This window comes from Dunckerocampus dactyliophorus, chromosome 1, assembly GCF_027744805.1.
Source record: "Dunckerocampus dactyliophorus isolate RoL2022-P2 chromosome 1, RoL_Ddac_1.1, whole genome shotgun sequence".
NCBI classification, from domain to species: Eukaryota; Metazoa; Chordata; class Actinopteri; order Syngnathiformes; family Syngnathidae; genus Dunckerocampus; species Dunckerocampus dactyliophorus.
Genome location: NC_072819.1, coordinates 30,947,044 through 30,974,665, shown reverse-complemented (window position 1 = coordinate 30,974,665; position 27,622 = coordinate 30,947,044). Strand labels below are relative to the sequence as shown.

At 40.4% G+C, this 27,622-nt stretch overlaps 1 protein-coding gene across 2 annotated transcripts; it reads left to right on the top strand.

Moving 5' to 3' along the window:
* The first annotated feature begins 468 nt into the window (after nt 1–468).
* Nucleotides 469–27,200, top strand: cacnb3b (calcium channel, voltage-dependent, beta 3b). 2 transcript variants are annotated; one of them, XM_054786037.1, is made up of 14 exons: nt 484–793; nt 6,708–6,827; nt 6,967–7,089; nt 7,223–7,344; nt 7,566–7,618; nt 7,879–7,898; nt 7,993–8,073; nt 15,803–15,861; nt 16,282–16,382; nt 16,512–16,663; nt 17,757–17,852; nt 24,175–24,345; nt 24,426–24,473; nt 24,548–27,200. In XM_054786037.1, the coding sequence occupies exons 1-13, from the start codon at nt 752–754 to the stop codon at nt 24,453–24,455; spliced, it is 1,170 nt and encodes a 389-aa protein (XP_054642012.1). In that variant the 5' UTR covers nt 484–751; the 3' UTR covers nt 24,456–24,473; nt 24,548–27,200. The 2 variants fall into 2 exon arrangements, 1 of the variants encoding a protein (XP_054642012.1); XR_008572366.1 differs by lacking the exons at nt 24,426–24,473; nt 24,548–27,200 and adding an exon at nt 19,045–20,285 and having other exon boundaries at nt 469–793; nt 24,175–24,314.
* Nucleotides 27,201–27,622: the final 422 nt, after the last annotated feature.

The window sequence follows — 27,622 nt, the reverse complement described above, 5'->3', positions numbered from 1 at the left end:
GTGTTTTGGTTTCTCAGCAGAATTGAATCAATAATTGGGAGAATACCTAACAATTCCAAGTTGAAGTATCAAGAATTCTAGACAGATAATTGGACACACAAAGAAAGATGTTGATGTAAATCAGATGCTGCACTGACATTATTCAAAACAAATGTAACATATTTTTGAAAGAATGTTTATCATTCCAAAGAGATCTATTATAGAATCTCTTCAAAGCACACGGCAGCTATTCCCGTGTCTCATGGTGGCCCGATGCCGTATCACACGTTCTTTATTTAGTTTTCATTAGTCACCCTTCTCCAAGCTTATGCCAAATTGTGCATCCCTAATGAAAGACGAATGATAAACACAGACACGGACCCCTCCTTGCTTAGTTATTGTCATCATCAGCGGCGTACATAACGGCTCAGTCTTTGTTCTCTCTTATTTATATAACTTCTTCCTCAGTGCCCAGTCAAGGACAAGACACCAGACTAGCCTGTATGACGGAGTGGCTGCAAAAGCGTAAAAAAAAAAAAGGAAATCTGATGCTGGAGAGGCAGATGCATGAGAATCTACATCAGGGTGGAGCTGATGCTGTGCTAGTGTACACACAGCAGCCTTGCAGTTGCTGCATCAATCTTATGAAGGAAATGAGTGTTGAGGCAGCACACAAAATGCCAGCTGTGAAGCTCTTAGGCTGATCGTAACCACTGAGGGGAGGAGGGTTCCACCTTCTCTAGGTGGTGGGGGGAGCGCTGGCAGGAGAATCATGTCTGACTCCAGTGCTACAGGACTGATCTGCAACAACAAGGTATGTTGTGATGCTGCTGTTGTTGGTGCATCTGGTCGCATGCAGTATTCCCCCCCCAACCCCTGTCTGCCTTCTTTCCCTTCCCTTCTCGCTGGTATCAGATGTCTATTCTACCTCACTTACTTTGCCAGCATCTCTCTACTTCTTCTTCCCTCCCCTCCCTCGCTCTCCTTGGTCGTGCTGCAAACTCGCCAGCTGGGCTCGGACTTGCAGTGGATGCTCTGCTTTGAACTTGTGCCTCACTGGGCGTCCCATTTGTTGAATGTCAGGCTTTTCACTGTCATTTTCTTACGGTCTACAAGCAGTTTTCACAGGACAGTTTTTTCAGTTGCGCTCATGCTGCATTTCTGCTCAGCTGAATGTTTACCAGCCATAACATTAGGTACACCTGCAATTACTGAGCGCTGCAACAAAAACACTTCATTCATTTCTATTTATTATTACTGTTGTTCGTTGTTAGGTTATTAACGTCAACTTTCTGAGTGGAGTTGTCATCTTCTACCTGTGCTTGTGTTGGTTCTCTCTGGGTACCTTGTCCTATGATCTAAAATCTGTCGAGTCTAAATTGGTCATAGGTGTTCTTGTGGCTGGTGTCTGTCTCTTATGTGTCAGTCGTGTGACTGGCAGGCGATCGGTCCCTAAGTCAGCTGGAATAGGCTCCATCTCCCATGTGACACTTAACACAATAGAAAACAGTTGGATGGGTGAGCTTGTCACTATGAGGCAATGCAGTTTTACACCACTGCAAACTACAATCAAAGTGATAAACATATTGTTCATGGAATACCTCTCGATCAAGAATTTTTTTTTGTTAAGATAGAATTGTTGTTGCAGCTCTTGGAAGGTATTGAAGGTATTGTGCAGGTGCACTGGCGATGTCTCCATTTATTGATTGCTGTTGTGGTCGTCCTTCCCACATTTTGCAAAGTGCAAAGAGGAACTGGTGACAAAAAATTAGGCTCTTTCGTTTTTAACTGACATATGTATTACTTTATTGCTGAGTAGAAATAGTTGGATCTCCACTCGAACGTGCAGGGAATAACCGCTTGGCCGACGACCATTTCTGATGTTTCAGCGCTTCATCATGAGCCGATTCATGTGTTCTCTACCCTTAAAGGGATAGTTCAGATTTTTTAACATGAAGTTGAGTGACATCCCCATCAGCAGTGTAGTGCATCAACACTGTCTTACCCCCCACTTCGTTCCGTGAGCCGAGTTCTGGTCGGATTTATGTGATGGGGAACATAGTTCTGGCTCGTTGGTGGGGCCACTTAAGTAAAGAGTTTGGCTTCTCAAAACAATATGCGTTCAAAAGAGTAATACATTTGCATCACAGAAATGCCTCCTCGAAATAATCAGACCTCACAATCGCTCAGCGTTACTTTCTCTCCCGTCGTATCACCGCTTGTTGTCCCCTGTCCATTGTTGCCGCTGCTACGCGACAGTCTCACGTCACAGCGGTCTTCCTCCACGCATGTAAACACTGTGGAACACATACACAACGGACTGGCGACAACGCACAGTGGTACAACGGAAGAGAAAGTAACGCACAGCGATCGTGAGGTCAGATTTTTTTTTAGAGGAGGCATTTTTGTGATGCAAATGTATTACTCTTTTGAAAGCATATTGTTTTGAGAAGCCAAACTCTTTTCTTAAGGGGCCCCACCAACTAACTGGAAAAAGTGTGAGGTAAGACACTGTTGATGCACTACGCTGCTGATGGGGATGGCATACAACTTCATGTCAAAAAAATCCAAACTATCCCTTCAAGTATTAACAATTTGGGTGGACATCACAGGACCAGAGCTTTTTTAAGTCAATTTCTACTGGACTATATCTTTGGTTTTGATTTGTGTTGTCTTGAGCGATATCCTGGTTTACGGTGTGGCTCACTGTATTACAGTGACGTTCAGTGAGGTTTATGGCTGGTGAGGCACTCACTCCTTTGGGTTTTGTTTGGTTGCTCATTAAGGGCCTTATTCTCCCATGTGCATAAGGGCAAAAAGCTGTGCAGCTGAGCGATGAAGTTACAGAGGTTGCAAGTTGCGATTCAAGATACATGCTCTGTGGCGCAACCCTAAAATGTGGGCATTTCCAGTCAAATCTGGCCTTGCATGTATCCTCCCATCAACTTTAGTACTTTTGCACCTGTGCGCTTCTGAGGCTACGATAAGTCCAGCGCCCCAGGAAGGTGAAACATTATATTGCACTTACGTACTAATCTGTATCTATTTATATTTTGTATATTTTTATTCTATAACCTTTTTCATTTTATTTTCTTTCTTTCTTCCTTCCTTTTTTTCTGGACAATAATAAACAACTAAAACACTATTTTATTTCCACTTCAGCATTCATTTGAAGTTAACATGCATGGTTCAGTGATGATTGATTATCAATCAGCCAGTTGTCTGATCACTTCAACTGCAAGGTAAACTGTGTGTGCATCTGCAGAGCCTGACTTCCTGATGTACAACAAACAGTCCACGTTACGTTTGTACGAGGGAGCAGGGAAGCTACTTTCAGTTGCTATCGTTACCGGCCTGACAGTTGGAACTATGTGACTATTTAATAGAAAATACATACTGTAGCTTCTTTCAAATGCTATAAAAAGGATGGGGATGTGATTGAGGGGAGATCAATCAACAATCGCTTTATTGAAGAAAACAGGTTGCTGTTGGCCACAACCACGCCACAATGATCAGAAGAACGTAGCAGGCAGAATAAGAGAAAAAAGTAGCCAACATAATGCATAAAGCAGAGGGGGGCACACACCTGGGACGCCGGGTGTTGCCGATGAGCTCTCTGGAGGTGTCATGGACCTATCATCAAAACACCAATGAAGGCGGGTACCCACCTGACAAGCCTAAAGAAGTTTTAAACCCACCCCCTTCCTTCCTGCCCTTCCTGGTGGGGTGTGGGGGTAAGGGGGGAGGCTGAGTGATGAACCGGTGGGCGAGGCAATTATTCATTTATCCCAGGTCGGGACCTTACTGCCTAGCTCATCTTCCTCCACTTTCCAGGCACTACCGTACTCGTGATTGGGCATGGGACACAGGCTCAGGCTTGATTACCCTGTGGTTGGCCATCTTTGATGAGGGTGTCTGGTGTTGAAAGGCCGAAACACCCAGTGCTTCAAAGGTACATTACTGATGATGTGTCCTAAAATTTACATCCTTCCCATGGCTGAGATCAAGTTCCCACGCCACTCCTTTCTAAATGAATTGCATAAGACCACCTTGATTCATATCTTATGCACGGTGGGTCGGCATGTCAGGAGTCTTAGTGGGAGAATACACGAACGAAGTGAATAGAAAAACACTGAAACGCCAACAGGGGAATAGGGTCATAAGATAACAATAAAATGAAGATGATAATTTACTTTTGTTAAAAATGTTGTTTTCAAATACATCTTTGTCCCATTTATATATATTTTTTTCTCAAAACAGAAACCCATTTGTAATCTTGCCTCCATTTGCCTATTTTTGCCTATTTTTTTCCAGGAAAAGCTGTTACTTTGTTATAAAAATGTGATCACGTTCTGTTTTGTCTGAAAGTCGAGTTGGGACTTTTGACCACGTAATCCTCCGATTCATTCATTCATTCATTCATTCATTCAGCTGAACATAAAAATATCTTTAATGCACTTGACTTGTTGCTGAGTGGTGACTTTTGCTGACACATTGACCCTCGTGTCACCGTTTGGTGTTGGCGATGACCCCAAGATGCAGAGACAGGAACCCAGTGCAGTTAAAAGTCTTTAATGACTGATGGCACGATGCGCCAACAAAGGGAGACGCCACCAGCTGAACTAAATAGTAGTAAAATTAACTTATTGACTGCCAAAGTAATGTTGACTGCCAAAGACGTCTATCAACGTCTTTTGCTTTTTTTTGCGGGAGCTCCAGATCAAAGTCTTATTCATCCTGCGTGTGAATTTCAGACATGTCGGCAATGTATTTCTGTCCCAGTAGGGGGCAGCTGTTCTCGCTTCCTCCGACCGACAGTGACAGATTGGCTATGAAGACGACGGAAATTGGTGGATTGCGGGTTGAGAGAGGAGAATGGCAAAGCGCATTCGGAAATGGTGCGGAGACAAAAAATACAGGCAGCTAACCCTGTCACAGAGCTCGTGTGGCCGTGGATCTGCATTTATTAGTGACGCAATCGTAAAAGATAGAGGTGACATTGGTGATGGTGACAAGCGAGTAGTTAGCGTTGCTGAGCCATGTGACGCGACACTGGAGCCTAACACGGGAAGCAGTTCAGAGTCGTACACACACATACTGCAAACAACTGTAAATACTGTAAATAGTTAACACACACACACTTCTATAAATAGTTTACACAGACACACACACACACACATCTGTAAATAGTTCAAACGTCTGTAAATAGATATTTTGTGTTGTTTTATGCGTTATGCTCTAAATCTGTGGATAAATGTAGTTATTTTGTCAACAAAATCCTTTTTTCCTGTTATTTTTGTTGTTTCATAGAAGTAAACAACTGTTCAGATGTTTGAGGTGTCAGGAAAACTAAAAAATATGGACATCAGTCACTGTTTTACTTGAATTTTCTTCTCTGCAGAAAAAGCTAGTTTTCTCAGTTTTTTCGTCAAAATCGGGTGTTTTTGCTGAAACTACCCTATGTTCTACCGCCAATATCTAAAGACCCAAAAAGGTTTGGGTCAAAAACTTTTTTCTAATGAAAGAAGAGAGTCTAAAGTTTCTTTAGGTAGTGAATGTTTATGTCGGTAGTCCTAAAACTCAATATTCTGTGGGTCTTGAAAGTTCAGCAAAAATGGCCAGAAACTCTGGCAGTATGGAGCTCTCTTCTCTGAACATGGCTGGCAGTCAATGAGTTAATGGCAGGTGCATAAGAACAGGAAAGAAAGTAAAGGCGGCAGAAAACAAGGCGGAACAAAAAAGGAAGAATTACTAAATAACTGAAATGATGGAAACACAGGAAAACACAACTGAAAGTCCAACCTGTCACACAGAGCGTGACAGTTAGCCTGATGTTTGCGTATTTAAACGAAGTTGAAAAAAAGGAGGAGTACTGCAGCACCTCAGCAACATTTCTCTCTATTTTAATGTCCGATTAGCAAGAATAATGATGTCACATTTAGATAAAGATTACATGGACTACAAAAAGTTATGGTGTATAATAAATGTTTCTGCAAACATTATTTTGGCGACATGCTGATTATATGGGTAGGATTCATTTAGCAACTCATGTACCTTGACTCAGTATGTTTGTTTGTTTGTTTGTTATCTTAGAGTAGATAGATCACATTTTGATTGAAGGCACTATCCATCATCTGTCAAAAATGCAAGGCCATTTAAATTTGCTGTAAGTGTGATGTGGGATGCATTGTTTTCTCGTCTGATACTGTAGCTTTCTGTCATTTGTTTTAAAGTTGGCTTCCTCACACTTAGCCTTAGTTCGGTTTTAAGGTTTATTCCTCTCCTATAGAGACTATTGCCTCAGCCACTGTCAGCAAAATTTTTAGGGAGATTAAATTACATCGGACCGGGAAGTCTGGGCTTCCCTACTGAGACTGCTGCCCCTGCGACCCGGACCCAGATAAGCGGAGGAAAATGGAATGGAATGGAATGGAATTAAATTACATTTTTTCATTGCAATGCACGTATCATGGACTAAGGGAGATGTCTAGTCCAGTTCCATTTTATTAGTGGTGTTAGATATCAGCTAATTCCTGGCTGCCTTTCTGTTTGCTATGGGCTAAATACATAGAATACAATACATTTATTGTTGTTGTTGTTGTTGTAGAATGACAATCAGCTTAGCAGCTCTGTTTAGCAGCACATTATAAATACCGTATTATATTGTATAAACACTGGAAATATGTGTATTTATTATCGCTCATGTTAAACCAAGCATTCTGTCTTAGGGTTCAGCCGATTCCTACACTAGTCGACCCTCTGACTCCGACCTGTCCCTGGAGGAGGACCAGGAGGCGTCTCGGCGTGAAGCCGAGCGCCAGGCTCAGCTGCAGCTAGAGAGAGCCAAGGTGAGAAGTTGAGGGTCAGAGGTCAAAGCTTTTACGTGCAATCAGTCAGGGTCAGCCAATTGGGTTTTAGTTTCAGGAAGTTAAGGCCATTGTATTAGCCATATTTGCTTTATAATTGGTATTTGTTGTCTTCCAACAGTCTAAACAAGTGGCCTTTGCAGTGAAAACAAATGTTAGTTATTGCGGGGCCCTGGATGAAGATTGTCCAGTCCAAGGTGCAGCCATTAATTTTGAAACCAAAGACTTTCTGCACATAAAAGAGGTGAGAGGTCATTTTTCTATCTATACTATCTCTCTTTCCTTGGTACCAAAGGTTTGGCATGTCACATTTCATGCCACACGCATAATAGGTCTTCAGAGACATTAAAAACAGATTGTGGTTTGCTGTCATGCAGAAATACAACAATGATTGGTGGATTGGTCGACTGGTGAAGGAGGGAGCAGACATCACTTTCATCCCGAGCCCTGTCAAACTGGAGGCCATCCGGATAAAGCAAGAGCAGAAAGCTGCAGCAAGGTCAAAGTTCATGCGTTGACGCTGTGTCTTTTACATGAGCAGCCTGCTGTCATTAACCCGCTGTTGGCGTAAAACCACATTGCCACCATACCTTTTAATGACGGTTTCATTGTTGACACTAGTTCTTAGCTCGTGTCTGTCCACTTTGCAAGTCCTTGTCTTTGAATTGCCAGCTGAGGGAATTCGCCCATGATGACACTTTGCATTATGTCGCTCTGCAGGAAAGGAGGGAATGCGTCATCTGGGGGCTGGAGATCCACGCCTCCATCTGCAGGTAAGTCAGTCCAACTGCTAGACCCCCGGAGGGTCAGCGTCCCAAGCGGGAGCTGTCCCATCCTGTGATCATATAGTAACAGTAAATTAAGCTTTATAGTTGCTTGAGAGGAACCCTAAGTGCTTCATTTTAGCTCAGCATTAGATGAATGTTTTCATGTTAAGGCACTAATTCACGTTTTTTTTTAAACAAACTAATGATTGTACTCCTCATGAGCTTCCTCCCTTCTTGTGTGATGTTTGCTCTTTTTGCTTTCAAAGCCAAACAGAAGCAGAAACAGGTACGCTTTGTAATAACCAATGCATTTCCTGTCCATCAGACGGTACTATTCAGTTTGATGTGTTAGTCAGCATTCATCATTTCTGTTTGTACAGACTGAACATGTTCCTCCATACGATGTGGTTCCTTCTATGCGGCCGGTGGTGCTGGTGGGACCTTCGCTGAAAGGCTATGAGGTGAGGAAAAACATCTGTAGTATTCTGAAGTAATTCTCAAGTTAGATGAGGTCACATACATGCATTCTGTCTGTGCTGTATGCCAAGTGACATTTACACATTTTAAACCTGCATTTGTACTTGCACCCCCTACAAAAGCATCTGATGGTGAACTCATACTATTTTGTTGCAGAAAAAAAGCAATTAGATGACGAACTGTTCTTGCAGATATGAGCATTTCTTTGCATTCTTTGTACTATTCTTGCTCTCCCTCAATGTTCATATTGAGTTTGGCAGACAGGTCCTTCACTGTAGAGGCACGCTTTACAAGTTGAGGTTCTTTAGTGATTGCCTTCAAATGAAGTTACTATAAAACTGTGCAACACAAAATAAAACACAAATTCAATTGTTCAAATAGCAATATAGGACGGCATAATATAAAAAAAAATGCAATACAACTGTGCAGAACAAAGTTAGTGAGTTTTCTGCTACCTTGATGCGATAATAATGCGAAACCTCATAGACGGGCTAACGGAATTAGCATTCGCAATTGTAATGACTTTAAATGCGAAACCTCATAGACGGGCTAACGGAATTAGCATTCGCAATTGTAATGACTTTAAATGTGACAAGCATTTAATGAGATCTTACCAGAACAGACTTGGCATACAACAGCATACACTACATACTGTATATTTACTTACAGGCACACACAGTATTTCTTAAGCTCTTTGGAAACAACGTTATGACTGCTGGCTTCTCACTGCTAAGCTACGGAAACCACCGTTGCCAACTCTTCAGTAACAAAAGTAGCTACTGGCTGTCCAAGAAGTCACTAGATGATGTCATTTGCTAATTTGCATATTATTTGCATATGATGTTGTAAGAACTGTAGGAAAAAAAGCATAACCCCGTAGGAGAGACAAAAAAGTGAGCAAAAAACACCTAATTATGTTTAGAACTACAAATAGATTTAATTATTTGTTTTATTAATTTAAAATTGGCCATCACTTCATCAAAATGAAATAACTTTAATATTATACATTATACAAACTTTAATATATATATTTTATCCATTTTATCTTGCAGTTAGGACTACCATAAATTTCGGTATATAAACCACACCACTGTACAAGCAGCACCCACTAAATTTAGAGGAAAAAACAGATTTGTAAATATATGAGCTGCACCGATGTATAATTTATGACGTGTCCAGGTCATAAAAAGGGATATTTAGTGGACAGAAAGATTTTTAAAAAATTTTAATAAAATAAATGTTTTTTTCCAAACAATGAGTGCCAAACAGTGGTGCAACACAGCTATTTAAACAGTGCGGAATAGTGCATGTAACATAGCTAACAGTAGCCTACCAGAAAAGTCATTCATCGCCGTCCTCTTGGGAACTAAAACTATGAAAGTCTTCCTCTTCCGTGTCAGGATTGAACAGCGTCATAATTCCTTCGTCACACACACTGACTGTCTCTGTCTCTCTTTTAGAGTGCTATCTGTGTCTATCTGGCAGTAGTCCCAGCCTTTCGAAATCCGTTGAAGATAGTGTTTTTTCTGCTCCACGCTATAAGGAGCTTATACACAGACTTGTGCTAAAGTTGCACAGTCCCTTCTCTGACAGCTAAATCCATTGCCTTTTACTTGGAAGCGGCATATATCATATACTGTATATATCCACTCATATCCATTTCTTCGTGTGGTTTCTCCGATGGAAGATTGTGACTATTGTGACTGATTGTGTATGTGCACAACGCGTCTACAGTCCGGTGCAGTAGGTGGTGGTATGCACCTAAACGTTGGTTGCGACCTGCCATAAACAAAAAGAAGAGGAAGAAGACCGCGTCTACATCGGGGTGCCTATTTTTCGACAGTCAGTTATAGATGGATAGATAGTACGCCTGTGGCGCTACATATATTGTGTATGTTTTTTGGGGAATTGCTGGATATTACACATTATTCACTATTCCTGCTGGAGTTATTGCTCTGGACTTCACGAGAACCAGGGTACAGTGCCACCTTTGAGGCCGCCTTTGAGTCGTCATAGTGCGTGGAGCCCCCGGCAGATGCGATCGTTGCACAAGTGACAATACATCCCCTCTTTTTTTTTTTTTGCTTTCATTCAACATAACAGGCTTTGCAATCTTGGCGGTATATTTATCGTGTTGATTGAATAATGCAAATTCAACAATGTTTGACATTTGATTTTAGTATAAATTGTTGTTGTTGTTGCATTTCAGTATGCGGAATTAAATTATGGAACGGATTGAGTAAGGAACTCAAACATATACCAAGACGAGCTAATTCAAAAAACAATACCAGCAGTTGATGTTAGCTAAATACAAGCCAGAAGAGTCTTGATTATTATATTTATTGTTCTGTTTATTGTTCTGTTTATTTTTTTATTGATTTATTATTACACTGATTATTATATGGAATAATATTCCATGGAATGCAGGAAGTGAATAATATGTACTGTACAAGATGTGGAACAGATGAGGGGTAGGATTAAATAAGCTTTGCTTCTTCCTACTCCTTTTGGACATGTGGAACTGTGAAATGATTCATGAGATGTATTCCACTGTAACCTGCATGCATGTTCAAATAAAATTAAACCAAACCAAACCAAAATGTAAACTCCAGCGTGTGCATGCATACGCGGCTCCTCTCAATTAGATCGACAGGGTTAGCAAACGCTGAGAATGGTGGCTTCTTGGCGTTTTTTTGGTTGTTTCCTGAACTTTATTTGCCCTTATAATGGGCAATGGGTATATTTCTCTGTGTGGAGTTTGCATGTTCTCCCCGTGCATGTGTGGGTTTTCTCCGGGTACTCCGGTTTCCTCCCACACTCCAAAAACATGCATGTTAGGTTAATTGGAGACTCTAAATTGTCCATAGGTATGAATGTGAGTGTGAATGGTTGTTTGTCTACATGTGCCCTGCGATTGGCTGGCGACCAGTCCAGGGTGTACCCCGCCTGTCGCCCGAAGTCAACTGGGATAGGCTCCAGCATCCGCTGCTGCTCAGTGAGAACAGAAACTGCATATCAATACGTGCTTTCACCCAAATACCAGAAAACTCTCCAACGTCGCCAGAAAAAGTAGCTAGATTTGTTGCGAGTCGCTTTTGAGAAGATCTGTCACCAAGAGCGTTTGGAATGTCGCCAGATTTAGCGATTTAGTCATCAAGTTGGCAACACTGACAGAAACCCGTTGGACAAAAACTCAAACTCAGAAACAAGCGACAGAACCAACTTTCAGGAAACATGATTTCCAGGAGAGGGCAGCACATGTACAATTATTAATAATGGAAATAACTGCTCGCTTCTTTCTTGTTGCTCTTACATCATTTTCCACAATCCAAATAATGCATATAAATCTCCAATTAAATCTCCGATTAAATAAATAGCCAGCACAATGCAACACACTTTGCACATAAACATAGCCCTTAATTATCTACCTCCCTATGACATACTGTCCTGTAGCCTATACTATACAGTGCTAGTCTACAACAAGATGTGATGCATGCGAGCATCAGCGAGAGTTACAGTAATTCCTGTTAAAATGCATTCCTATGATGAAATGGGATGCGTATGTCAGAGAACAGATTCTTGCAATGTTTTCTCTCTGCCCAGCGCGCTCTCTCTCTCTAACTCTCTCTCCCTCTCGCTCTTTCCTCTGACTGCCAAGCCATTAGATGTTTGTGTGCGTGTGTGTGCGCGTGTGTGCGTATCTAAAAAAATATACATCTATGCATTGCTCCGGTCTGGCAGTGTACATTGTGAATGCTCCAGTGGTGACCGCCAGCTCGCCTTCTTCATCTCAGATGTGTCTTTATTGCACATCATTAGTGTTGTGCTCTTTTTCTTCTTTCTCTCGCTCTCTTACTCTTCCCCCCTCTCTCTCTTCCTGTTTAACTATGGACGAGCAACGCCCAGCCTCAAGCCATCCATTTTTCAGGACTTTGCAAAAATAGACAGCATTCATTTCATTCGTCATGCACATGCAGTCATGTACATGCAAACACACACACACACACACACACACCATCTGTGTCTTTGTCATCAAGGACGAGTTTTTCTTGTTCTTGCTGTTACTGCATAAGGATGATGCCATTTGTAAAAATTATATTCATAAAGCTGCGCTGCAAAAATTGAAATCCAAGCAAGTTTAGGTAGCTGAAGTCAAGGTCAAAAGTACTTACTTGTAATATATAAATGAGGGACGGCTGTAATGCTGGTAACTATACAATTTGGAAAGCTGCATATTTTTATGCGACACAAATATCCGTAAAAGAACAAAGTGCAAATCTGGACTAATACAATCAGTGAAATTGTCTCCCGTCACTTACTATTTTTTTGCAGACGTTAGCAGCGTGTGGCTCAGAGTGATTCTTCTTGAGGTGTGATATCAGATTAGAGCAGGGATGTCCAAAGTGTGGCCCGGGGGCCATTTGTGGGTCGCGGCTGTGTTTTTATTGGCCCGCGGCACATTGTAAAAATATAATTTAACAACAAAACTTAAAAAAAACAGCAAAAATTACAATTTCAGCTGTTTTTTACAAGAATAAAGTCAAACTATTAGGAGAACAAGAAAAGGTCATCATTTTATGACAATAACATTGGAAAATGTGAAACACATAAAACAATGATTAAATGCTGTAATTTTTTTGGTTGTTGAAAAAGTTACAATGTCACGGAAATAAAGCCAAAATAAAATCCTAATTACGAGAAGAAAGTTGAAATAGCAGATATGGTAAAAAAAAACCAGCTGCAATTTTACTAGAATAAAGTAAAAATGTTAAGAAAAGAGTTTCAATTTCTAATGAGAAAAAATGTCGCAGTTTTATGATTTTACAATTATGAGGAAAAAATTTCATTTTAGTAGCAAAGAGTTGAAATATTAAAGCCAAAATATTTTTTTTTGTAAAAAAAGATCAGAAACAAACAAAACAAAATAAATTTGGAAAATTAGGTTGGAGAAAAGTTAGAATATTATGGAAAGAAAGTCATAATATTATGAGAAGAACATTTACTAATGTTATTTAAGAAAAAAGCAAGAAATCTTTGGGAGAAAAGAGGAAAAATGGCTGGAAAAAGAGAGTAAAGTTCATACTGACAATACACTTTTTCACTTTATTTTTTGCTTTACAAAATATCAAAATGGCCCTTGCATCCTTTCATTTCTTAGTTTTTGGCCCTCACTTGAAAAAGTTTGGACACCCCTCGATTAGAGGTTTTAAAAGAAGACGCCTTACTTACTTTACAGTCACTGCAAATTGCATATTTACAATCTGACGGCAATATTTGGGAATAATGCCAAATCGCAGCCATACTAAGCTAGCAAGCTTGTTGCCGTGTGGCACCAATGTCATTATCGGCAAAAAAGCGATACAGATATCAACCAATATAAAATTTGTATGCAAATATTGACCGATATTATTTGTCGTCCGATATTATTGGACATCCCTAGTTGTTTCAGATGGCAGCAGCTTATTTAACCCTAACTGAGGCAGTGAGTAATTTCTCTCTTGTTAAACAACCATGTCCAAAGGCACATGGTGTGGTTGTGGAAAACATGTTAAAGGGATAGTTTGGATTTTTTTGACAGGAAGTTGTATGACATCCCCATAAACAGTGTAGTGCATCAACAGTGACTTTTCCCCCACTTCGTTCCTTGAGACGAGTTCTGTTGGATTTTTTATGTTGAGGAAAGTAGTTCCCGCTAGTTGGTGGGGTCACTTAAGTAAAGCGTTTTGCTTCTCAAAACAATATGCGTTGAAAAGAGTAATTCCTTTATATGAACATGAATACACAGATGACATTGTGAGATGGAGTTATAACGGGCAGAGAGAGAGAGGAGGGACAGAGAAGTGCTGAAGCTGGACCCACACATCTTTGTCACTCACATACAGCTAACACATACTGTATATTGTGACTGGAAGCATACTTATAGAAACGTGGAGACAATCTCACGTTTCCATGTAGCCAACTATAATACTGTAATAACATACATCATATAATGTTATGTTATGTAGTGGCTTCACTTGTAATATGACATTTGGTGATTTGCTGCACACAACGTTAGTAGCTGATTCTTGATAGCCTGTTCTGAGTATCATACCATTAGCTTGTAAACAAAGTGCTAATAGGCATCATCTAATTAGCTAGTACAGCTAGTTCTTACCTGGGGTGCTGGAACAGAAGAACTCTTCTAACGTGTTTCTTCCTCTGTCTTGGGCATGTAGGCACGTAATCTTTCTCGCTGAATTGTGCACTACACACATAAAGCTGTTTCATACTGGCCACTTTGGTTCCCACTTTATAGCCAATATGGCAAGAAGCCAAAGTTGTCTAATAGCAATGTCTGTGACATGAAAACGATGGAATATATAGGGCGATTCACACACATTCCGTTGTTGCAGCCCAGACAATATAAGTCCGCATCATTTTTGTAGAAGTTGTTTTTGTGACAATACCACTCTAGCCTAGCTCTCAGTTTAGCCATGTCTCGTTTCACAGCGGTCGTCAGACTGAAAACCTACCAGAACTCGGTTCACGGGACACAGTGGGGTGGAAAGTCACTGTTGATGCACTACGCTGCTGACGGGGATGTCAAACAACTTCATGTTAAAAAATCGGAACTATCCCGTTAATGTGCTGCAGAAGGGTGAAATTATAGACATGCATCAAGCTTAAGAAAACATCTGAGGAGATTGCTGAAACCACTAAAATCAGGTTAAGAACTGCTCCAATTATTAAAAAGTGGAAGGACATAAGGAAAACTTTGTATAGTGTTCCGACTCTCCCGTGATCTTGGAGAAAAATGAATGCAACTCTGGACACGTATAAATGTTGTGACATTGTGATGTGGCTTGTGGAAATGAAATGCCACATCATTATACAATGAGAGCTGAGTGGTGTGTGTGTGTGTGTATATATATATATATATATATATATATATATATATATATACACACACACTCTGCAGGCCTCACCCTAAGAAAGACACTGGGCAAAAACATAAAAGAATTGTTCATAAAAATATCAGAGCCTCTATTCTCCGAATTAGGAAATAAACAGGAAATTATTCAGAAAATGAAAGAATGCCTCTGTCTGCAAAGACAGTCAAGGACAGGACCAATAGCCAATAGAATGGTTATTGACAATTCAGCGCAGGCGTAAACGGTACAACACTGATGACAAGCTCTACCACAAATGTGCAAGGACGTTAGACAGTTGCTAAGCCTGACGCACTTGACAGGTTGGTGTTCCTGGCACAAAATAAGGACATGCTTGTGTCTTCTAAAAACATTTACCTAAAAAATACTATTGTTCAAGTTTAAAGTATTTTTGAGTTGCTTGACATTTTAAAATGGACTTTTTCTGTATTTATTTCAAAAAGACAATGGCCTACTTTATTTTAGAGGCTATTTTTAGCTAAGATTTTTTATGTGCGTCTTGCATGAAGGTTTAAAATTTCAAAAAACATCCTTATGTTACAGTAAGTATTTATTAATAAAACAACTTGACACACATATTTGGCTTTGATTTTGTTTCTCACTTTGCTTAAAACATATCGGGATATACCTGTATATTGTAGTTGAGTCCAGGTGATGACCTTTTTTGGACCAGGTAGTGTGTGTAGCACCCAGCTTTCTAAGGAGCCCATAAACATTTTGGATTTCGGTAAGAGAGAAAAAGAAGAAGCTTGAATGTGCTAACTTCTATTTGTGTGTTCTCTAGGTGACAGATATGATGCAGAAAGCCTTGTTTGACTTCTTAAAGCACAGGTTCGATGGCAGGTGGGTACACATTCACACTCAACTCTCAACTGCTATACTTATTGTAGGACTGAGTCTCCAGTTTCCATCACTATCAGAGCTACTTTTACTATTTGAGCTATTTATATGACTGGCAACATTTAAATTGGACTTTATTTTCTCCCCACAAACAGTGTGGTCATTGTCTTTATGCTATTTTGTGGTCATTTGTCAATAAATAGCAGCATAATGTCTGAATTGAACACAAATCAATGCTAAGAGTAAGTAAGCAAATATTCTTTGACCCTTTAGTGAGCTACTCAAGAGCTACTGGTAGCTCACAACTACCTGTTGGAGACCTCTGCTGTAGGACATCCATGTGTGATGCTAAAGATTTATTGATAGCCTCACAAAACACAGTTGCTGTGATGGATGTACTGTGATGAGATCCTTTTCCTGCAGAATCTCCATTACTCGGGTGACTGCTGACCTGTCGCTGGCGAAGCGTTCCGTTCTCAACAAGAAGACCATCATGGAGAGGTCCAACATGCGCTCCAGTCTGGGTGAGTGATGACAATGTGACTGATCTCTTCTCGTTGAGTTTCTTTTCAACCATTCATTAATATGAATAATTGCTAAGAATAGATGCTGCATCTTGTTTTGACGAGCATGTTTCTATGCTTTGCTCTCAGCTGAGGTGCAGAGTGAGATAGAAAGGATCTTTGAGCTCGCCAAGTCTCTCCAGCTGGTCGTCCTGGATGCAGACACCATCAATCACCCTGCACAGCTCCTCAAAACCTCGCTGGCCCCCATCATTGTCTATGTCAAAGTGTCATCGCCCAAAGTAAAGCACAAACCTACCTCACTTACTTTCAACACAATGAAAGACAACTCAATTATTTGTTCCTTACAGTGATAGTTGGTGTTGTTATTGTTATTGTTATTATGCTACATCTTACCCTAGATTAAAAAAAATGTAATCATGGACAGAAAAGCAATGATGTCATGGCATTGGTGAAAGATTGTAGAACTTACCAATCAGACGAGCCTCACATAGGATTTCTACGCGAGTATGGAAAAGTATGGAATTTCATCAGTTTTCCAAAGTCAAAGCTGATGTGTGTGTGAATATATTGTTTTGCCTACAACACAACAATAAAAGTGTCACGTCGTGGCATAGTGATTTGTTAACGATGGCGTCAGGATGCAGAGTCGAGGCCCATGCAGTTAAAAAGTATGTATTAAACTTAACCGTAGAGCAGAAAAAAGAAAGGTTGCAGCCGGAACGTGTAAAAAAAAAAAAAAAAGGCAAAGCAGACAGCCATGCGGCTAGCAGGAACCAAACAAACACATTCAATGCACCAAAAAACTAAACACGCCATCGGCTGAACTACTTGTAAATAACAAGAATGCACATTAGTAACAGGTGCCTGTAATAAGAAACATAAAGCAGACCAAGAACAGAACAGAACAACACAGGAAGTATAGCAAAATAAGAGCAGGAAACCGGAACTAAGGCATACAGGTGGAAAAAAAACAAACCGTCATGCAGTCTAAAACACGCAATGTGACAAAAAGGTCTGCTTTTAAAATATATTCACATTTGAGAGGCTGAAATCAGAGGTTATTTACATTTTTAAATAAAAAAATGATTTATTGAATACCAAAATAGTTGATTCATTGGATAAGCAATTAATCAGTGATTTATCGATTAATTGTTGCAGCTCTAATGATACACATCTATTTACTTAGCCTGGAAAATGTATGAAATTTTGAAATGTCAAATCTGTAGAAACCCTGCTCACACAATTTAGTATTATTCTCCTCATAGCGTCTAGGCCATGTATTTGTGCAGTCTCTGGAGATGGCTATCCTTGACCTTTGACGATGCATTTAACAAATGTTTCCTTTTACTTTATTGTCTGTTGTGTGATCAGGTTCTGCAGAGGCTGATTAAATCTCGGGGCAAGTCACAGAGCAAACACCTCAACGTCCAGATGATGGCGGGGGACAAGCTTGCACAGTGTCCGCCTGTATGTTACTTGACTCTCAACACCTCAGTCATTCATGTGTTCTTACATACAGTACACATCAATGCACAGTACATTTAGGGCCAAAATTATACAGACCTTGGACAAATTGTCACTTAAGGTGTATCCAGTAATCCCCTGTTTATTGTGGTTAATTGGTTCCAGACCCGACCGTGATAAGTGAATTTCCGCAAAGTAGGATTCCTTCTTTATACGTTATGGCATAGAAAATGCCATAATAATATAATCTTCTAAATGTTGACTTTTACATTAGTATAAGAACCTAAGCCATTTAAGACATAAATACAACTTGTGTCCATGTGTATCGCCGTAAATGTGTTCCGGATGTGTGGAGGGTAGGAAGTGACGTTGAGGTTCAGAGTTGAGTTTTAGCTTATAGGGGGTTATGGCCACAAAAGTAGCTAGTGTTATTATTATTATTATTATTTTATTTTTGTGTCTGTTCCAAGATAATTCAAACCTGCACTAAAAAAGCCTGTTGTTTCAGCAATTAAGTCTGCTTGTCTCACCGAACAATTACTGACACCCAGTGACCAATGTAGCATACCACGAACAGCGAGACTAAATAGTACAAATACTAATTAGTAAATAGTACAAATACTAATTAGTAAAAGGAATCAACTGCAGCTGCTCATGGATCCTCCCCACACCAAGCTCCTAGACATCTTAGGAAGCAGAAAATAAACAGGAACCACCAGGCAAACAAAATAATTGCAAGAAACCAAAAGGCCGTATTCAACCACAAAACAGTGTGATTTATTAATTAATATACATGTATGTTTGATAAACCTTGGTAGAGTTAAGCCAAAAAATTCGAACCGCGATGTGGCGAGGGACAACTGTATTTGTTTGTTGAGTGGGTATCTTCTGGCTGGAAATGACATAAGAAAGTGGTAAAATACAGTAAGAAGTAGTGTTAGATATTGATTTTAAATATTGGCAGTTTATATTGTGAAAACTATTCACAGCCCTGAACTTACTGGACAATTTTTGCACCAATCTAAAGTGTGGCACAGTGAGCCTCCCCTTCCAGACCCAAAAAATTGAAAATCAAAAAATGTTCTCGAGCATGTTTTGTGGAATTTTCTGCTCACCTCAGACTGCTTACACTCACTGTAGGAACTAAAAAACTCAAAATCAAATTTTCTTTTGCTTATCTGGGTTCGGGTTGCAGCAACAGCCGTCTCAGCGGGGAAGCCCAGACTTCCCAGTCTCCGGCCACCTCTTCCACCGGAAGGACACCAAGGCGTTCCCTGGCCAGCTGCACTGAAAAAAAATAGTAACATTTACTTCGAAAAATCCTTGTAACGTTTTGCACAACGACATTCAAATTAAATTTTACAGCTGTAAATCAAGCAAATCTCGTTGCTTGTATCACATAAAATCTAAACACAATTGGTAAGTAAATGATCTATGCGTTTCCTTGCGTGAAAAAATTAAGTAAGGTATATTTAACATTTTGCAATATTGATTTATAGTGATTACAAATACTGTGTAACTCTTATGTGCACCTATTCTTTGGCATGCCAGTTTAATATTCTCTATGTTTAATTTTTTTTAACTATAAAACTAACAGAACTGATTTTTGATTGCAACCATCTAATTACAAGCAAGCACTTGATTAACAATGATAGTAAATGGTTGTACTAGTCCACAATTTACACCGCTTCTCACCAAACACAGCTGGAACAGGCTCCGGCATACCTGGTGAGAACAAGCGGTATAGAAAATGGAGTATTCCATTGTTCAGTAGGCATAACAGTCAGAATGGAAGGAGGATGACTGCACACAACACTAACCATAGTCATGGTGTCAGATGACTCAAAGAGAAGAGATAACAGATAAGTAAAAACACACAGGGCAACTACCAATACTACATGGAATGACAAAAAAACTAATAACAAAACTTATATATTAACAACTATTTACAGCACAGTGCAGCAAAGCATGATGGGAAGCAACACGTGCACATTCAACCTTGAACGTTGACTTTTTTCAACAAAATGTACTTGCATTTTTAGAATGGGGTACTATACAAAAAAAAGGATAAATAGAATTCTAGCAATTGCTACATTTACTATACAATTCTTTATTTTATATGACTAAATTGTATGTTAATACAGAATGTTAAATAACAAAAGTGATAAACACGGAATCCTGATTATACAATGTAAAAATTATGTAGTTTTATAAAACAAAACTTAGTACACCCAAAAGTCATTTTTTTCTGTGTGTGAGAGATAATCTCTCCAGCGTGTCCCAGGTCTCCCCCAGGGCCTCCTCCCGGCTGAGCATGCCCAGAGCACCTCACCAGGGAGGCGTCCAGGAGGCATGCGGACTACATGCCCAAGCCACCTCAACGGCTGTACCCTGAGCCCCTCCCAGATGACCAAGCTCCTCACCCTACCTCTTAGGGTGAGTCCAGCCACCCTACGGAGGAAACTCATTTTGGCCGCTTGTATCCGCGATCTCGTTCTTTTGACCCAAAGCTCATAACCAAAGGTGAGGGTGCGAACTTAGATCAATAAATTGAAAGCTTTGCCTTCCGGCTCAGCTCTCTTCACACCGACGGTCCGGTGCAGCGACCGCATTACTGCAGAAGCTGCACCAATCCGCAAGTCTTCAACCATCTTCCCTCACTCAAGAACAAGACCCTGAGATACTTGAACTCCTCCACCTGGGGCAAGACCTCACTCCCAACCCAAAGGGTGCAATCCACCCTTTTCTGACACAGTACCATGGCCTTAGGTTTGGAGGTGCTGAGTCTCATCCCAGAAACTTCACGTGTGTACATAAACACTGAAGGTCACAGCCTCATGAGGCCATCGAAGACAACGTCGTTTGTGAATAGTAGAGACGAGGTCCTTCAGCCCCCAAACTGGACCCCTAGAAATTGTGTCCATAAAAATTATGAACAGAATTGGTGACAAAGGGCAGCCTTGGCGAAGACCAACGTTCACCGGGAACAGACTCCACTTACAACTGGCAATGCGAACCAGTCTCCAGTGGTACAGGGCTGAATGGCACATAGTAGCATGCCACCAATCCCATGCTCCTAAAGCATCCCCCACAGGACACCGTGAGGGACATGGTTGAATGCCTTTTCCAAGTCCATAAAGCACATGTACAGTAGACCAGTTGGGCAAACTCCTATGTACCCTCCAGTACTCTTGCAAGGGTGTAGGGCTGGTCTAGTGTTACACAACCAGGACAAAAAACACATTGCAGGTTGTACCCTTCACTCCAGCACTCTGGAAAGACTTTCCAGGGGGGCTGAGGCATGTGATCCCCCCACAGTTGGAACACTACCTCCAGTCAACCTTCTAAAAAAGGGAGACCACCACCCCAGTTCGCCAATCCAGAGGTACTGTTCCCGACTTCCATGCAATGCTGAAGAGACGTGCCAACCAAGATAGTCCTACAACATCCAGAGCCTTGAGGAATTCCAGGCGAAACTCGTCCACCCCTGGAGCTTTGCTACTGAGGAGTTTTTTGAGTACCTCAGGTACGTCAGCCATGGTGATGGACCTGTCCTCATTCGTGTCCTCAGACTCTGCCTCCTCTATGGAAGGTATGTCAGTGGGATTGAGAAGGCCCACAAAGTATTCCTTCTACCGCCCGACTATATCCTCAGTCGAGGTCAGCAGGCCCCCATCCCCACTGTAAACAGTGTGGCTCGGGCACTGCTTCCCCCTTTTGAGGTGTTGAATGGTTTGCCAGAACCTTTATGACACCGACCGAAAATTGTGCCCCATGGCTTTCACCCAACTCCTTTCACACTCCAGTTTTTGCTTCGACCAGCATCGAAGCCGAGTGCCACTTGGCCTGCTGGTACCTGTCCGATGCTTCAGGAGCCCCACACGCCATATATGCTCACTAGGACTACACTAAAATCAAAGTTAAAATATAGTCGGAACTTGAAAATGCTCATAAAAATGTGAAATGCAGAAAGAATAGCATCACAACAGAAAAGTATAGATTCCTCATTTCCTCGTAGCGCGTCATCTAAATCAGGGGTCTCAGACCCAATTTCACTGGGCGCCACTGGAGGTAGAGACTGAGTGAAGCTGGGCCGCATCAAGTATTGGGAGTAGGGCTGGGAATCTCAGGGTACCTCACGATACGATACGATTTGCGATACATGGCTCACAATAATGATATCTTCATATGGTGACAGAAAAATTAAAAAATAAGTAGTTTCATAGTTTGTAGTTTTCTGCAGTCAGCTGGGATAGGCTCCATCTTACCCATGACCCTAATGAGGACAAGCGGTATAGCAAATGGATGGAATTTTTAGCATATTTTAACCAGAATACAGGCAGCAATGCTGCAAAAGGTATGAGACTGTTTTAGTACAACATAATTGTCGACAACATTTAAGTTTAGGTGTCTGACAAACAGTGACACTGTTTTAAACTTATTAAGAAAACATAACATCTCATGTCTCTCAAGTAGATCAACTCTGTATAGAGTAGAAGCATAACAAAAATAAATATTTAGAGTAGTATGGCAGTAGTGACGTATTGACCAGAACAACGTCAACTGAACACACATCACTTGACTGAATAACACGACATTTAGCATTTGAACACAAAAAGAAGCATTTCTCATACTGGGCAGTTTTCTCCGTAAGCATGATGACAAACAAGTTGCTGTTGGCGAGGAGCTCCTCCTAGATTACATGTAAAATGGTGACTAGGCTCACTGAGAAGGGACGGCGCCACAAGTTTATAGCGGCTATATTCTAATAATAATTTTAAAAAACGATACAAGGCGAGGGTGTGTCAATAATCCATAGTAGAGTTTAATATTGGGATGGTTTGAGATAAAGATTTTTTGTCACACCCCTAATTGAGAGTGATGCCATGCTCCCAGCATGCATTGTGGTGCTTGGTTTGTAAAAACTTGCTGAAGCTGTGTGTTTAGAGTTAACAGTTGTTTATTAATCCCATAGTAGTAGTTGCCCTATGTGTGTTTTAGGGATGTGAACGATAAAGCAATGCAACCGGATATCTGGTTTGAGGAGCGAACGATTCTGATTCGCCGGTAAGATACTCCTGTATCGATAATAATCAGCCACAAATCTTTAGATTAATTGCTTGTGGAGACATGCACCGGATATCGCGAGAGGAACAGTCGGTTAACACTGTATTATAAACAACGTGAGAGTGTCAGTGCGCCGGACGCCGCCGCTAGCAAACTAGCCGGCGTTTGAACGCCAAAGATTGGAACGTCTTTGGATTAATTTCAAAAAGGGTGCAGAACTTGACCAGCCAGACCAATGGAGGCGAGTATGCTAGCTAGCTAGCTGGTGTTTTAACGCCAACGTTTGGAACGTCTTTGGATTAATTTTCGAGAAGGGTGCAAAACTTGACCAGCCAGATCAACTTACGCACTTTGAACTATTCCGCCTGGGGTGTTGAAAACACAATGCTCAGTCTGAAATGTTGTGTGATTACGATTGTTATGAGTATGGGATGGCTTACTTTTCCAAGCATTTCCAACAGCATTTTCATTTCACTCCTGTGACAAATACAGTACTTTTATTTACTTACTGTATCTGTGCTTGGAAGAGATGTGCCATTATTTAGGGGGCTTTGTACTATTTATTTATTTTGTATTACTGATTGGATTGAAGGTTAAGACTTCTGTTTTTTTCATTGTTGTATTTTATGTAGATTGATCGATAGATTGATGTTTATTGTCATTGCACACAGTATACAACGAAACTTAGTTTGGTGGCTCCACTTCCATTTCTAGCGACATTAAGACATGTTAAAACTTAATTGTTCCAAATCCAAATTTAAAAGGTATAAAAATATAGATAGAAAATATAGAAAAATCAGTCAGCGCTCTCGTCTCCATTCCGAACGTCCTGTGTTCGAGCCCGGCGCGGGCAGTGTGAAGGAGGCGGGTTTACACATGCGTACTCACACAATTGGAGCACATAATTTCAACGGCATGCACTGTTATTCAAATGAATCTGCCAAACATTGTACAAAGGATCTGAGTGTGTATGTGGTCATTTTGATTGTTTGCCCCTCAAGCGTCATACCTGCGTCCCTTCCGCACGTGGTTGCAATCCAGCAATTGAAACAAAGCATAATAAAGGTAGATTTAATGTATGACTTTATGATCATTATTTGTCTTCTGTGTTTGACTGGGAGAAATCACATGATCCTACTGCCTCATAGTGAGGTGTGCGTCAAACATGCCAAATATGGTTCCTTGCCCAATAAACGGTAATAGACTTTTTCATTGAAATGAAGGAATCTTTAATGTAATGATCCCATTTTTGACTCAGGAAATGTTTGATGTCATCCTGGATGAGAACCAGCTGGAAGATGCATGTGAACACCTGGCTGAGTATCTGGACATTTATTGGCGTGCTACACACCTTCCTTGTTCTGTCCCCGTCAACCCTGTACAGGACCAAAGCGTCATCACTCCTCCTTCTGCTAACTCCAGCCAACAGGTAATATATGCTCCCAGACAGCTGATGTTGTGAAGCTTTGATAGACAACATTATTAACAGATCATATGCATCTTTTATAGTTTTCTGAGACTCAAGAGTTGATAGAGTGATCTCTTTCTTTGACACTGGTGAGATAAAACTGTCTTCCTCTCACTATTCTAACATTTGAAAGCAAGGATCGTTCATTTTGCTATCTTCTCAGGAAGCTTATGTTGTTTGCTGGAGTTTGCACAGCACAGGGACAAAGGCGCCACCAGCGGGCAGCAGCTACAGTAGCCCTTATCCTTCCATCCTCAAGTCTGAAGGAAAAGCCACTGAAGGCATGTCAGCTGGAGGGAAAAGGCTGAAACAAAACAAACGGGGATGAGGGAAGATTTGACCATCGGCTCATCATTCAGAGCGCCCTGGGCACACTGCTGCCACCAAGGGGAGAGCCCCCGGCCACTCCCAACCCTCACCCCACCCCACCTCTGCGGTCCCAACGCCACGTGACTACTCAGGGTCGCTTTCTAAAGCTGCACATTATAATGCTAAATGAACACAGTACAGGAAAGAAGACACTGCATGACACGTCCTACCACTCCCTACTGAAAGTCATGCCCTCCCTCCTCCCTTCACCTGGAAAAGCTGAGCCAGCCCCCGTGTCCTACCCAGAGGTAGCCAGCCTTGGCGCAAGCAAGGTGATTCAGCACTTATCTTCATCAAATGACACGCTTTAAAGGTCAGCCTGTGTTATCATGCTCTACAGTAGCAAAGTCGTCATATATGAAAAGCTGGCGAGCAGAAGGTTCCCAGGGTTCACCCATCTGAGCAACATACAGTACTTCTCTATGTCTTCCATCTCTACAGCTCTACTGTGAGCTGACATTCCACTTGAACCAAATGCTTACTGAAAAAGGCACAAATGTTTCTAGTTGTCAGTTTACACAGTGAAGTACCGGTAATTGCTTTTATTTCCTTCTAAATATTCTGTAGCCTTTTTTTTTTTTTTTTACATTTTCTTTAATATAAACTATTATATCAGGTTCATATCTTGACAAATATAGTAGCTGCTTACATATTTTTGTGCACACTGTGATGCATGATGCATGCATAAAACTGCTGGCTTTAAAAAGTCGTGACCAAACTCCAAACGTCCAGTTTAGTACTGACCCAGCGAAAATGTGTTTTTATTCAGTGTTTTTAATCTGATTACCTTTTACTTATTATAAATCTCAACGGTAAAATGATGAAATGCTGGGAAGTACAATCCATACTGAAAATTGTATAGCATCAGTGAATAAAAACACAGAAGAGTCACTTTAAAATGCTACCTGTCATCTCCTAACTCCAGATGTGGAGTTTATAGACTTGAACACTCCTTTCGCTCCATTTTCCTCACTTTTCTTTTACCAGCTCTATGGTATTATTTATACGGTGAGTAGAAGCATTAATATTTCCACAACTATATTCATTTATTTTCTACACCTTATTATGACTTGAAATACACATTTTATCATCAGACGCAAATTTCCATGTATCACATAAAGAATAAAAAATGTAATTAAATGTAATGTAAAATGTGGTAACAGTCAGGTTTCTACTCACCAGTGTTCTTATTGTAGTATCATATTGCCTTTTGGCATGAATTTGACGGTTGACTATCTTTATGTACTACCTGTCTAGAGGACGACCTCTTGTGGTATATTTGACTTATTACAGGTTTCTATACCACTTGGGAATAATACAGTAGTATTAAAATCAAAAATCAACTTTCAGTCATGAGACGTTTAAAAGTCGTGAGACTTTTTATGTTTTACAGTTCAAACATCACATCAGTGGCTTCAACAAAAGTTTGCAGTTTGTCTTCCTTTTTGCCGTTATTTTGCCTTGGCCAACAGTGTATTCTAGTAAACACATCCATGAATGCATTCATTATCATCATGTAAAACTAATCTGCAGACAGTGATTATTGTAAATAATAAATCGTCTAAGTGCATGACATAATTGTATTGCCGTTCCATCAGAAGGGCTTTACAGGACCGTCCTCATAACAGCCTGCTTAACCAATCACATGTATTATCAAAGCTTCAGTGTACATATTGTATATTTAATATGCAGATATTGTTATGAATATTAGAATTGTTACTGTCAAGCTGCATATAATGCAGAGAGGTCACCGCACAAAAATCTATAACGTACACCACAGAGTGCATGTATTTATGTATTAATCCTCTTTTTAGAATGATGTAATGCAAATATGTAATACTTTCTGCTAACATCTGCATTCATTTTTGCAGCATTAGTTTCTGGTCACAAGACAGGGACCACAATACATTTAATCAATTAAACACAAGTAGAAAAAGAAAAAGTCACACTTCTTTAAAAACCCAAAGCACATTTTCTTAAATGTCCTGTATGCAATACCGTATTTCAAGTCTAACATTGCCGAGGCAAAAGCTGAGACTATCACAATACCTGCTCAGGTATATTGGAGTATATGTTTGCACTACTTGTCTTTTTAATGTCTGCTTTATGATGCAATAAATGCACCACACGTTCTGCTGTACCCACAAGCTGTCTGATCTGATGTCCCTGATGCTTTACTGGCAAGTCTGCAAGATAAATGACAAATGCAGCTGCGTCTGATGTACATCCGAACAGGGTGTATCTTTGTCAGTAGTGCATTTGGACAAAAAGAGGGTGAATTAATAAAAAAAAGTTAAAATTATACCTTGAAGTAATGTGTGAGAGAATTTATTTTGGCTCTGTGACTGATAGTGTGGCTACACCCGCTATGTCGTGATTGTTGTAAATATATTAATACACACTGGCTCAATTCAAAAGACTCTGAAAGCAATTAGAGCAGCTACAAAAAGCAAGCACATTCGGGTCTAGCTGGCCAAGTTTTGATAAATATGGGTCCGACTAAAGTCCATAGAGAGCAGTTATTTAAAAAAAAAAAAGAGGGGGAGAAAACTCAGTTAAGTTTTATTTTAAAAATAGAACTCAGACCACTATTTTGACTTGAAGCAAAACTCCAGAAGCATTGCAAAACACAATGTAGATCATTTATTTACCATTAAGGAGAAAAAGCAAATAAAGAACAAGACTAAAATGTTGCTATGGGTTATGGTTACATTTTTTAAAAAGGGCCAATAAGCCTATTTAAAGGCCACTTCCATTAAGTATATTTAACTCTCATTCTTTTTACATCTCTCATTCTTCTTGAGAAATGAACTAAACTTGAACATTTACTATTTCTTTCATCTACTGTAATTAAAATAATGCAAATGCT

What these genes read in the sequence shown, in the direction of transcription:
- cacnb3b (XM_054786037.1), top strand. Translation starts at nt 752, where the DNA reads ATGTCTGACTCCAGTGCTACAGGACTGATCTGCAACAACAAG. An exon ending in ACTTTCTGCACATAAAAGAG is followed by an intron (nt 7,090 to 7,222) that starts GTGAGAGGTCAT and finishes GCTGTCATGCAG; the next exon opens with AAATACAACAATGATTGGTG. An exon ending in CAACATGCGCTCCAGTCTGG is followed by an intron (nt 16,383 to 16,511) that starts GTGAGTGATGAC and finishes CTTTGCTCTCAG; the next exon opens with CTGAGGTGCAGAGTGAGATA.